Source organism: Cheilinus undulatus, linkage group 24, assembly GCF_018320785.1.
Source record: "Cheilinus undulatus linkage group 24, ASM1832078v1, whole genome shotgun sequence".
Lineage (NCBI taxonomy): Eukaryota > Metazoa > Chordata > Actinopteri > Labriformes > Labridae > Cheilinus > Cheilinus undulatus.
This window is the reverse complement of record NC_054888.1, coordinates 2,269,377-2,283,516: the sequence shown is the minus strand read 5'-3', so window position 1 is coordinate 2,283,516 and position 14,140 is coordinate 2,269,377. Positions and strand designations below refer to the sequence as shown.

At 42.7% G+C, this 14,140-nt stretch overlaps 1 protein-coding gene across 4 annotated transcripts in view; it reads right to left on the bottom strand.

Annotated features, from left to right (window-relative positions):
* Positions 1 to 562: 562 nt before the first annotated feature.
* The window catches only part of agap1 (ArfGAP with GTPase domain, ankyrin repeat and PH domain 1), a 245,778-nt gene continuing 232,200 nt past the window's right edge, over positions 563 to 14,140 (bottom strand). For all 4 annotated transcript variants that reach the window (XM_041782109.1, XM_041782110.1, XM_041782111.1 and 1 more), the window contains 2 exons: positions 3,436 to 3,691; positions 563 to 2,980 (listed from right to left, as the gene is read on the bottom strand). In XM_041782109.1, coding sequence (XP_041638043.1) covers positions 2,771 to 2,980; positions 3,436 to 3,691 — 466 coding nt within the window. In that variant the 3' untranslated portion in view covers positions 563 to 2,770. The remainder of the gene's footprint in view (positions 2,981 to 3,435; positions 3,692 to 14,140) is intronic.

Sequence of the window (14,140 nt, the reverse complement as noted above, 5' to 3'; positions counted from 1 at the left end):
ATAGACTCCTACATGACAAATCTGGGCCTGAATTAGTTTAATTCATCAGTCATAATCCTAATTTAAAAGACAAATGTGGCAGTTTGGACTTGAGATGGAAGGAAAAGTTGTGATGGCACACACATTCCTTCAAAATAAAAGCACAGACTTTTCACCAGGGACCTTCTTAGATGGCTTCATGACCACGTTTTGGGTCCTGACCCATCAGTTGAGAACCAAGGCATTAGACGACTCAGCAAAATAAAGAAAAAAGCTGTTTCCCAATTACCGTTTAGAAACAGAAAAAAAAACATGGAAAAAACCTCCGACCTTAGCAAGGTTATAATAGTTTAGGATTTTTCAGCAGTTTTTATTTTTATTTCGTTTTCACTTTCTGTGTTCGATTTCAGTTTAGTTTTTATTAGTTTTTACTGCTGGTTTGTTAGTTTAGTTTAGTTTTTATTTTGCAAAATGACTTCATTTTAGTTTCGTTTTTATTAGTTTTAGTTTTTTACGGATAGATGTCAGGGCTGAGTGAGCGTTATGCACTTTTAAAAACATATTCAAACAGGCTACTCTTCACTCATCATTTTATTTATTTAATGATTATGTTTGAATACAACTCCAGACATAAAACTACCACTTTGTGAAGTCTTAACCAATCATATCAGGCCATTTTACTCTCCCCAGACTTCTGTTTCAGTGGCAGTCAGTCTGGCTGTGTCAAAGACTAACACTAAGAATATTTTGTCTCCATTTTTGTTTTATTTAAGTTAGTTTTGTAAGTGCACTATACAGTTTAAGTTAGTTTTCGTTTTTTTGGTTAAGCTTATTTTTTGTTTCAGTTAACTAAAATGATTTTTGAATTTTAGGTTTAGTTATCCAGTTAGTTTTAGTAAACTATAATAACCTCTGACCTTAGCAAAGTTCAGGACGCTCACAGAAACAGAAACAAAACAACAACAACAAAAAAAAAAACCCAACCGTTTATGTTTCTATTTTTTTTGTTTTCCAGAATAAATGTTTTTTTGTTTTTTTTAAACGTTTGAGAAAAAGAAGATCAAAAAACAGAACACTGGTGATGTAACATTCTTTTTTGACAACACCTGCATGAGGTATCTATATAGATAAAAGAATACTACATCATCAGTGTTCCAGTCTTTGATGAACAACATGTACGTTTTTTCATTTATTCCTGAAAAAAAAAAAAAAAAGAAAAGTTTTTCATTCCCAATTTGTTAAAAACTGCCTGAAAGATTTTTTTCTAAAACATGTTTTGTTTTCCCCTTTTTCTCGGGAAACAGCTTGAATCTGGATTGTGGATTTCCTATTTCAAATAAAAAATCCATTGGCTTTAAAATACTCAGACCAGGACACTTCCCATTCTGTTTTGTCTCGGGTGTTCAGTCAGAGGCGGCCCGATCTGGAATTTGAAATATCGAACATGACTGAGCTGATCTTAAGCAGAAAAATAATCATATTGACATCAAACTTGAGGATAATTCAGACAAATTAATAGCTTTGACAAGGCTTGAATCAAGCGATGATTTCCTGATCACTAAGAGGCAAATCGGCCCAAAATAGGGCTTAAAATCATCTCATGTGTGGCCAGCCTTACCTTCCTCTTAACATGTTTAACCCTTGAATCAACCGTCTTATAAAAAGCATAAACCCTCCAGCCTGGTTTGAGAATTTCACGTTTTGTTTCACTGGCTTTTGCAGGAATTCAGTCGAAGGCCGATCTGGAATTGTAAATATCTAGCATGTTTAAGTCAATCAGGAGCAGAAAAATGATCAGATTAACACCGACCAGTCAACGATAATTTAGAGAAATAATCGACTGAGAGAGGCCATGGTCCCCTGACTGTAGGGAGGTAAATCAGGCCAACAATCGTGCTGAAAATCATCTGACATGTAGCCAGCCTTATCTCCCTCTACGTACAGTTAACTCCTGAGCCAACCGCAGCAGAAACATCTTAAACCCATCGACCTGCTTTAAGGATTTCAGGAAAAGACGACAGGGTTTGTGATGGACAGTCTCCAGTCCCTGAGCCTGTTAAGAGCTTCTGTACACGCTTTGACTTTTTACACCTGAATATTAACAAAAGCCCCTCCCCCTCCCTGTGTCGACACTCATGATTGGTCCAGCAATGCACATCGAGATATAATACACACGATCCAGAACATGATGCCTTAAATTAAAGATAAAAAGGTGTCTAGGACATGCGATCTATCACACTTCTGTTTACCGCTAACAACTCATCTGATATTTAAAGTTTTACATCCAAATTTTCATATTAAAAAGAAAACGTGTGAAGGCAGGAGAGATTTTCAAAATAAAAGGTGAGAGGAGGTGAAACACTGAAGCTGTGGGGCGTGATATTTTTGTCTCTTCGTTTTCAGAAAGGCTGTGATATGTTTGGAGGATGCTGATTGGCTGTAGGGTGATGATGCCGCTCGAGTCAGCGGCGTGTTTCTGACTCGATGGCGTGAACAGGAAATGGTCTCGTAGTGTTCTACTAAAGTCATGTGATGAGGTATGGCGTCCAAAGAGCTGCAGTCCGGCCGTTATTGGCCGGCATCAGTCATGTGATTATTTCCCAGGATGCACTTCTGTTGATTGTGGACCACGTCTCCCATCATGCCTTCGTCTCTTTCTCCCCATTGACCTGTGACCAGTCTTTCAGGTGAGGTGAGTGGGGTTAAGAGTCAGAACAGGAAGTGGTTCCCTAAATGAGCGTTCAGGATTCTCCCATGTTTTTCCTAAAGAGTCACATGATCAAAATGGCGGTCATATGAGAGCGGCGCTCCCGGCGCTGCTGCAGCTGTTGTTGCGGTTAGTGTTGCGGCGTGACAGGTTGGGCGTGGCCATGAGGGGGTAGCGCTCGTCGGGGCAGCCGTACTGAGCCAGCACATCCACGCACTCCTGACTGTTGGCCTGGCGAGCGTACGCCATTGCACTATTACCGTGGGCGTCCCTCGCCATCAGGTCCACGCCGTACTGAGGGAGACAGAGAGGATAAATCAGTGATGATGAGCTCATAGTAACGATGACTGGTCAGTAAAGCAGTAACTGTGATTTTTGTCCTTTATTTTACATTTATGTCTCATTTTACATTGAATAAAATTCAGAGTTCCCTCTCAGATGATAAAAGTTAAAGTACATCATTGATCTAACGAACTGGATTTTGGGGTCAGATGTACTTGGATCTGGACTCTGGTCTCTAAAGTGAAACCACTCTTTGTTAGCTCGCTTAATCACCAATCAGAGAGGCCTATTTCGCTTTGTTGCTCCCTCCTCAAGCTGCTTTTTGTAACCCTCCTCCACCCCAGCTCCTCCTTGATCCTGCTTCTGGCTTACTCAGTGTCATTCAGCTGTCACTGATGCCTGCTCTTTTCCATTTATTCATGGTGTAATCTGGGTCACAGCTAGGGTTCAGGAGTGGTTTTTCTTACCCAGATAAGTAGCTGCGTGATCACCACGTTGCCCTTGCGGCTGGCGAGGTGCAGGGCGTTGCGTCCGTCTCCCTCGCCACACGTCTCGTTGACCTGCTGCCTGGATCCGTGAGCGAGCAGCAGGACGACGGAGCGCAGGTCCTCCTCGGCTGTGGCCCTCAGCAGCTGCTGACCCAGAGACAGATCAGTGCCCGGGAGAGACGCCAGGAACAGACGCTGCTCGTACTTCGCCCGGATCCAACGCTCACGCTCCTCCCTGAGGCAAAAAACAGAGCCAAGCTGAGTTAGCGATTTTCCCTGAAATAAAAACCCCAAACATCAGTTCCCACCAGCTCCGCCTCTTATACAAATGTTGCCAACGTTTAAGTGCAATATAAAAAGGCTGAAGGAGTCTGATTGAAGCTCAGAGCTAGGACTTGGTATCAAATAGATATCTGCTGGACTGTTCTAGAAGTTTCCAATGGTTGTATATGTGAGTATAAATAAGACAAAATAAGACACAGTGGCGTGCGGGCGGACAGACGGGTGAATGGCGAGAGGGACGTGGACACATTGTTCACTAATCGAGTGTCATTAACTGATAATCTGTCTAATCCAGCACTCTGATCGCTCTAATCTCTATACTAATCCCTCCGTGTAAACAGCGGCTCATTCAGCCTGCTGGGATTAGACCGGATCAGGAGAGGGATGGGGGAGATATTGAGCTGTCCCTCCCCCTCCTTAACAAAATAGCAACACCTCCCCCCGGGGGGTGAGGCAGCAGGAAATGGAGAGGAGACGGGACAGAGACTCCTCACAGGATGAAATGAGAGCAGAGACACTCAGCAGGACGACTGCGAGACTTGGAGGGACAGGAAATGATGCTTTTTCTAAAGTTGGCAACTATGGCCTTACACTGGGCAATAACAGAAAAAACACTCCAAAATATTCACCAACATTCCGTTATCTACCTTTGATTCTGTCATCCTTTAAAGTCTTACACAGGTTTTAGAAAAGGATGATGTAATCAAAGCCGCTCAAACATTCCATCCTTGCCTTTGAAGATGAGGCAACATGGAGGAGAAAATCAACCAGAGGGGCACCACAACCCTAAAAAGTTACTGAAACATTCCATCCTCTGTCTTTGATAAAAGTTTCATTACAGCTTCTAAAACATTCCATCCTCTGTCTTTGATAAAAGTTTCATTACAGCTTCTAAAACATTCCATCCTCTGTCTTTGATAATAGTATCATCACAGCTTCTAAAACATTCCATCCTCTGTCTTTGATAATAGTATCATCACAGCTTCTAAAACATTCCATCCTCTGTCTTTAATAATAGTATCATCACAGCTTCTAAAACATTCCATCCTGTCTTTGATAATAGTGTCATCAAAGCTTCTAAAACATTCCATCCTCTGTCTTTGATAATAGTGTCATCACAGCTTCTAAAACATTCCATCCTCTGTCTTTGATAATAGTATCATCACAGCTTCTAAAACATTCCATCCTCTGTCTTTGATAATAGTATCATCACAGCTTCTAAAACATTCCATCCTCTGTCTTTGATAATAGTGTCATCACAGCTTCTAAAACATTCCATCCTCTGTCTTTGATAATAGTGTCATCACAGCTTCTAAAACATTCCATCCTCTGTCTTTGATAATAGTGTAGTGTAGGCTTTTGACAGAAGATGTTATCAAAGCTTATAGAACATTCCATCCTTGCCTTTTGCCGGTTCCAAACCAGAGTTATTAGCTTAACTGTATATCAACAGGGCATGTTTATGACAACATGAGGGAGAAACACTGTTAAAAGTGGTAAAATCTTCATGCATCATAATGGGAGTGATCCCAGAATGCTTTGTGAGTAGAAACATTAAATATGACGTATATTTGTCTGCTGTTAAAGCAGAGAGTATTGGGGACTTCTGTTTGAACACTGAGGTGCATGATGGGAAATCTAACATTGGGAAAAGAGACCAAATTCAGACTAAAGTTTTCTGGTGGGAACCTGACAGAATCTCATTAACTCTCTTCCTGGAAACCAGAGTGTGTCCGAGTGTGCGTTTCTTTCCAAGTGTGTGTGTTTCGGGGGTGTGGTCGTCGGGGCGGTGGTGGCGACGGCGGCAGCTAGCATCACGGAATGTCCCGGGGCTTTTTCTTCCTGAGCGACCCGGAGAGAGAGCGAGGAGGCCGGCCGCCAGAGTACGGCCGACAGCTCTCGGACAAAGCCTGTAGGAGTGTGTGTCAGGGTGTGTGTTAGTGTGTAAATGTGTGTATATTAGTGTGGGAGCTCAGCGGGGCTCTGGCCTTCTGTCCTCTTCAGCACACAGAGGAAATGTGAGGCCACAGAAACGCATGCCTTCCCCCGACGCTCCAGTTGCTAAGGGCCGGACCCACGGTGTGGGACTAGGAGTGTTAATGTGTGCTTTAATATGTGTGTGTGTGTGTGTGTGTGTGGGGGGGTGGGTGTGTGTGTGTGTGTTTCACTGATGTGGACCCCTAATGAAAAATGATTCTTCTCCTTTACATTTATATTTCTAATGTTTATGGCTGCCATGAGAAAAGGATGTTACATCAAAGACTGTTACATAAGGACGCTGCTGTTCTGTTGCTGTACCACATCCAGGTTTTGTGCTGCTTAATTGGGATGGACCAAAAGATATTCTCCAAATTGGCAACTTGTTCTGCCACCAAAGCTAGCCCCTTGATGTGGACCTGCTACCTGAAGACCCTAATGAGGGAGAAAAGCAGTAAAGTGTAGCTAACTAAGCTAACACTGTTAGCCATCGCAGCATTAACCAGGATGGTCATTTTAACAGCTTTTCTCCCTCATTATGTGGAGTTCATCAATGAAACCTAACTACTGGTTTATTGTTTATATATATACCTTACAGCAGTGGTTCCTCAGCAGTAGTTAGTGTGTGTTTTCATTGTTTGGTTGTCTTTTTAGAGTTAGTTGACTGTTTAGTGTTTGTTTGTTGTCTCGTTGTTCAGACTGTGTCTTTCATTGTTTGTTGCTGAAGGTCTACTGTGTACTTACTGTGCAGTTTATTGTGCATTTTGTGCATAAGTGTGTGTTCAGAGTCTGTGTGTAGCGGTAAACATCATCAGGAGCTAACGAGTCTTGAAAACACTCGGCTCTGGACAGTGGAGAGGCTAATTGCACTAATTAACCACGCAGTGTGTGAGTGTGTGTGCGCTGCTCATATTTGTGTGTTAATCTGTGTGTGTGTGTCACTTTTCACATCCCATTAGACAGAGCGCCGAGCTCCTGCACTAAAGCATGCTGGGTAGATAATTAAAGACGAGCCCGGTGAGATGGTTTGTGACAGCGACTACGGTAAACATGGCCCCAGGAGCCCAGAGGGGCCACAGTCGATTAAATTAAAGATAGAAATGACACCGTCTACGGTCTGGTTATAAAGATGGACGACACGCAGCTCCCTGAGAGTGAAGCCAAAACCACTCAGAGCAGAGGGAAGGTGTTTAGATATTAATATCACGTCACTGCAGAATCAATACTGATGCATCAGAGTGTTACATAATAGATCTTAGCCTGATCCCACCTCCCACTGGTCTACATTCACATCAGTAACATCATTCTGTTGGAGCACACCTGTTTATGACGGTCGGATACAGAAGGTATCCGACCGTCATAAACAGGACTAACCCTGTAGCTGGTTTGAAGGATGGAATGTTGACATCCTCTTTATCAAGTCTATCAAAGACTTAAAAGGATGACATCATCAAAGGCAGGCCACGGAATGTTTCTAGACTTTATCGTTAAAGGCTGGAATGTTTGTGAAGCTGGGGATTTGGGGGCCATAGTTGGCAACTTTTGTAAAAGTGTGTGAAACTGTTGAGAAGCGAGGGAAACCCTGAAGAGGTTTAGATAAGAGGACTCCTTCTCCTTGGGAATCTGGAGTCCTACTGCCATTCACCAGGCCCTTTGGACTGTTGTCTTTTGTTCGCAACTTCTGTAAAAGTTCTACAAAAGTTGCCAACAAAGGACAGTCAATACAAGGAAAAGTTTGTTGGTATATTCTGCATGTGTTCTAACAGTGACAGAGGGATGATGTATGCAGATTTTTTAGTACTCATTAGACTAGCGTTGCCTCTTTTAACAGCTTTTCTCCCTCATGTTGTTCAGGCTGACATGTTTCTAAAAAACAAACTACAGCAAGCGGTCTAAAATGCACAGGAATGTTGTGATTTACAGCATGCAGGAGCATGTTTGCAATATTTCATGGAATTGTTTCTCTCCTATGAAGGTTGCCAATGTTTCTGAGCAATTCAGAGTTTGTAGAGATTCTAAATTGATTCATTCCTCTTCCACACACCTGCCTTATGAAACACAGGTAGCGCTGGTATGCTGTGAGAGCGTATTAGTTAAAAAACCATGGTACTGTAGATATCAGACATTTTGATGACTGTAGCTCCAAAGCTGACTTCTCGACCAGATCACTGGACTCTGAGAGAACAGAAGAATCTGAAGCTGATCAATAATGAAACCATCAATAAAACTATCAGAACTTTTAATCCGACTTTCTTCGTCTCTCTGCTTTGATTGACAGCTTCATCAGCCGCTCTATTTTCGGGGGCGGGATCAGATTCTGTTTGGGGCGTCGCCGCTCTCCTCTGATTTCCTGCCTGTTGTTTGAGCTCAGAGACCCTGAGGACGCTCTGGTGGTGTGTGTTAGTGTGTGAGTTGTTCCTCATGAGCGGCTGCTTTGTGGCGCTGTGTTTACCTACACACACTACTTCCTGTTGGGCTGAAGCCTGAGGGTGTCTGAGGACGAGGCGGCTGACCGACCGCCGCTGGACGTCCCAGCAGCTGCTCCGCCTCCATGTTTGTCTGTGTGTGTTTATTGTGAGCGTGTTTAAGGAGGTCATCGACCCCAAAACAGAGAAACAGAGCGCTGAAAGTCGACACAGCCACCCCGATAATCACGGCGCAGCACTGATTAGCATAATGAGACCAACCAGAACGCCACGACCAGGACAGCGGCAGACCCAGGAGTTTAGGGGTTCAATTCTAATAAAATTAGGAGCTTTGATTTTGGAAAGGTCTTAGAAATATTATATATCATTAGATATTAGATCTAATATTATATATCATTAAATATTAGATATTTAGAAAAAGTTTGCTGCATGTTTTGATGGATTCATTCTTCATTTCAACATTTCGAACAGCTGCAGGAGTCCACCTGCAATTTTTTGAAGGCTCTTGTCCTCTTTGACGTCATGTTGCTAATGTTCTGCACAGTTTCCACAGTTTGCAGGAGTTTTTCTGCAACATTTGATGGATTTATTTCATTTGATGCCATGCTACCATGCTGCTTTTTGCAACGTATACAGCGTGCTTTATCAGATTTAGTCCTCTCCTAGGGAACATTGCAATGCTTTGTGCAGTTTAGATTGCATCCGGTCGTTCACCTGCAATTTTTGATAGATTTATTGCTGTCTTATGTTGCAATTATTATAATGCATGAGTTTTCCTGCAGATTTTTAATGCAATATTGAAATATTGCAAATGCTTTCAGCCATTTTTAAATCATGCAGTGTAATTGAGATTTATTTATCCCTCTTCTATAAGAAACATTGCTGCTGTTTTTGTGTATTTTATAAGCTTGTATTTAATAATGACGGACTTTTATGTTGTTTTTTGCAAAAAGCCCATCAGAATGAAGGTAAAATGATGCGTGCATGTAAATAAACTAAAAAAATAAAGGTCTAAATCACTGAAAAAGGCTTTTTGGTTGTGGAGCAGAGATCAACGAGCCGCCACGCTGCTGTTAAAGCTAAACATTAATTACAGCATGGAGGGCGTCGGTGTGTCTCTGGGTGTGAGTGTGAGCTAATGAGCGGTAGGAATCGGGGTTAAGAGTGACACGGTGTCAGTGGCTCCTCTTCTGGCCTAATTAGCCCTCTAATTAATAGATTAATAGATAGATGTAGCGTGGGTAAGAGCAGCAGCTAACTGCCAGCCTAATGTGCCTTTAAGATGAATCACCGTCACACGGACACGTCGGCGGCTTTCTAACAAGGTGAGGAGTAAAAACGAGGCTTCAGTCCGCTTTAAATTCATCCTGAAAACCTGCACGCTCGCCGTTTTATTCCCTCTCAGAGCAGCGGAGAAAAGACAAAGGAAAGAGAGCAGAAATCAATTAGCCTTTCTGAGCGGGTCGTTAGCTGCCCTCCGATAGGCACAGATAATTAAAGGGGGGAGGGAGGGGGGAGAAAGGTCTGGGTGAGGCACACAGGGGGAGAGATGGACGGAAATCTGGGGACGAGACGGGGACGAAGGGGTTAAACCGGACAGAGAGTAAAAACTAGAGATGATGCACAGAAGAAGGTAAAAATGGGGAACGTAGGATTAAAAACCAGGAAATCAGCATGTAGAACGACGACGACGCTAATCTGAAATCTTTACAGCAACTTTATGATCAATTAGAGCTGGAGATGTGAGGTCACATTCAAATAATTAAACTGATAATTAACTGTCCACAAGGCGGATCAGGAGGGCCCACGAGGATCAGGAGGGCCCGTGGGGATCAGGAGGGCCCACGAGGATCAGGAGGGCCCGTGGGGATCAGGAGGGCCCACGGGGATTGGCCAAATGAACGTGATTTTATATGATAGTGCCATGATCGGGACGGGATAAGAAAAAAAACCCCACTAAAATTCAAACATGACATAAAGATAGAAGATATTCAGAAACATCTACTGAAGTTATTTCAATTTTCATTTTGTATTTAGAATTAAAAAGCAGCAAAAGTCTGAGGATCGACTGTCCAACAAGTCTGACATTTGGGATGATAAAAGGTGATTTTGGGCCGGATTAAAAGGTGACTTCAAGTCTGATTTTTTGGAAGATAAAAAGTGAGTTTAGGTCAGATTTTGCCTGACTAAAAGGTGATTTTAGGTTTGATTTCGGCCCTATCAAACATGATTTTAAATCTGATTATGTGCCCTATGTAAAAGCAATTTCAAGTCTTATTTTGGGTGTGTTTTAAAGAATATATGGGGTCAGATTTTGAGGCCAACTGGGCCTAATTAGAAGAGGACATTAGGTCAGATCAAAAGGTGTTTTTAAGTCTGATATAGAACCAGATTAACAGATGATTTTAAATCAGATTATTAAAGGGTAATTTCATGTAAGATTTTGGGCCAATTTTTTAAAAATTCAGGTCAGATTTTTGCCCTGATTTAAAGGCGATTTCACATCAGATTTAGGGCCTAATTTAAAGGTAATTTTTTTGTCAGATTTCTGGTCTGATTTAAAGATGATTTAATTCAGATTTCTGGTCTGATTTAAAGATGATTTAATTCAGATTTCTGGTCTGATTTAAAGAAGATTTAATTCAGATTTCTGGTCTGATTTAAAGATGATTTAATTCAGATTTCTGGTCTGATTTAAAGATGATTTAATTCAGATTTCTGGTCTGATTAAAGATGATTTATTTCAGATTTTGGGCCTGATTCAAAAGCACTTTTCATTCAGAATTTTACATTTTTTATGGATCTATTCCTCTTCAGCAGGATGGTGCCAGTGCTTTGCAAACAGACAGCTGAAGGAGTCTGGAGGTTCTGATGGATTCAGTCCTCTCTGACATAATACTACTACGTCATCAGTAAAACAGAGAGTGTGCGGTCTGAGTTTTCTGCTGTATTTGACTCTAAATGAGACTTCTACATTGAAGTTAACATGTGCTGTGGATGGTTTTGTGCAGTTTAGAGAGCACACAGGAGCTGGCCTTTGACTTCTGATGGATTTATTCCTTTCCAGCGTTTTGTGAACGTTTAGAAGGATTATGATGGTGCTGAGGAGGTTGTCTGCCATTTTTGAAGGCCTTGTTCGCTGCAGAGGTCCAGAGTTAACCTCTTCCTCTCATCAGATCTGGTCGTCTTCTTCCTTCAGCTCTGAAATGATGGTCGGATCATCATGAACAACAGTTTTTAATCTCTAAATCTACCGTGTGAATTTGAAGAGGACGGCGTTGTTTCAGAGCGGTCCGTCTCCGGGTTTTAAATGTTTACCAGCCGGCCTCGGCTCTCACTGATCCCATTCAATCCAAACACATTACCCACAAACCCCGGGACGACTCTGCCGTCCACTTTTCTTTATTCTATGAGCAATCTGCCCACTGAGCCAATTAGCCACGGGGTGGGAGGAGGAGGAGGAGGAAGGGGGGGCTCTGACCGTCGGCGTACAGATTCATTTCTGCTCGGGGAGCTGACGGCGTGGGGGCAGAGCAGAGCGTGGCCCGGCGAGCGTTATTTATTTCTTCATTATTAAAAGAGGGAGGACGGCGAGGTTAATCTGATGACTCAGGCATAAAGAATGTGCATTTAGTTTGTGCTTTTAGCCCGCATTAGCATAACCTCGCCGCCATGACACACGATGAATGGCCCGCTGATTGGCTCGTGTCAGCCGGCTTAATGTCAATAGTAAATTGGAGGGCTTGTTAGGCGAGTCGGGGGACGCGGCGAGGCGGTCATGTACAAAATAACGTCTATTAGGACTAATTTAATCAAGGCCTCCCTTTTACAGATGAATTAGAATGTAGGGGCCAATTATTTCTCTCTTTGCACTGGCCCTCCCCGTGTCTGTGTGCTGTTTAACATGCAGGCCGTGGGGCCGCCTCGCATCAGCGGGGGCTGCAGATAATGGCAGAGAGATGATGGCGGGCGGGATCGTCTAGTTAGCCGACGCAGATCAAACGGAGCTCCGCTCGGTCTCAGCGCACTCACAAAACTCACAAAACACACACAAAACTCACACAAAATACACACGAGATACACACGAGCCAGACTTCATGGGAAATAACCACGACTGAGTTTGGATTGGCAGTTCAGTTTGTAACCATGAACTTCTCTACAGCCTCCTTCATTTCAGGTTCCGCCTTTAAAACCTTTAGAAACGTGGTAAATCCCACCACCAGGGGTCGCTCAACCAAAACGACGACAAAAGATGATGGTGAGGGAAGCAAGGGATCATGGGAGTGAGTCTTGCATGCTGTCTAAATGACACAAAAGCATCTGCAACATCGCATTTAACTCATTTAAATATGGAGTCATTTCAGATCAGATCAACTTTTCCAGAGGAATTTGTGGACAGGAGTTTCCTTTTCAGATTTACAGTGATGTTTGATTTCATATTTCTGAATCCGTCTAAAAAAGCAGAAAAACTCAAGGCCACGGTCTCTACTACCCTTCAAAGTTCTATTGTATTAGAGACGATTAAAACCACCAGTCAGACTGCTGCAACCTAACCTGCCAAAAACACTGGGGAAATTGTGCTGGAGAGGACAATCCACCTAAACACTGAAAAATAACCTAAAGATCAGACTTAAAATGGTCTTAAAATCAGACCCAAAATCTGCCTAAAAGACACCTTTGAATGAGGCCTAAATCCGGTTTAAAATTGTCTCTAAATAAGGACCAAAATCTGATTTTGAATAGCCTTTAAATAAGGCCCAAAAACGGACTTAAAATTGTCTTTAAATTGGGGGAAAATTTTTGACTCCAAGTGTACATTTAAAAAGTCCCAAAATCTACCTTATAATTGACCTTAAAGCAGGGCAGAAATCGGACTTAAAATCACCTTAAATTAAGACCCAAAATCTGTCTGAATTTTTATTTTTACCACTTTTGTCAGGCAAAAATGTGACGTCAAACTGCCTTTAACTTAGGCCTGAAATCTGATTTAAACTCATTTTTATTTACATTAAAAATCTAGCTTAAAACTGTCTTTAAATTGGAGCCAATATCTGGATTTAAAAAGGCATCAAATAAGGCTCAAAACTGGACTAAAACTGTCTTTAAATTGGTGCAAAGTTTTGACTTAAGGTTGACTTTTAATAAGGCCAAAAATCTGACAGTTTTTTCTGAAGCAGGGCAAAAATCAGCCTTAAACCTGACTTTATGTAGATACAAAATCTACCTTGAACTTGTCTTTGAATTGGGCTCCAAATCAAACTTAAAATCACCTTAAACAAGGCCCAAAATCTGTCTGAAATTGGACTTCTTTCACTTTTTATCAGGTAAAAATCTGACTTAGAAATGTCTCTAAAGCTGGGCCCAAAACCAGTTCAAAATAAAAGTCTCTTTACTGGTAAATATTTCGACCAATCATGATGGAGCATCTGAAACCTCTGAGGCTGAGCTCTGAAGAGTAAATGTTGCAGCGGTGAAACAGGAAGTGAATATTTGTGGTCCCGTCACGCCGCTCTAATCTGGGCTAGGATCACACAATCAGGAAGTCTGGGGTTCAGGGACTCTCCCCTTTGACCCTGGGGGGCAATTATCTGGCGATGTCCCCCCTCGCTCGCCCCGTCTGCTCCCCTGAGCCCGATCATGCCGCCGTGTCGGGGGCGCCCGCCGCACCTGCACCCCGCCAGATTAAAAGCCCCCGGTCTAAATTTAAATCTGTTAGCGCTGGCCTTCTCTGAGGGGAACAAGACTAATCTGTCCCCATAAAGAGCCCGCCCCCCCACCCGGACCTGCTGCTGAATTATTCGTGGAGTCGCATCCGTCATGTGGAGCTGGTGTTAAGTGTGCGGAGCGTCGCCGTGCTCGCTCATCCTTCAGCCGCCGTGGTTCTGATCATCTCTCTACTACCTCATTACGGCGTGGAGCCCAAACATCACGTCTTCTTCTACTGTTTAAATAAAGTTGAGTAAACACGGAGGCCCTCGCTCAGGTCAGCACCATTAGCT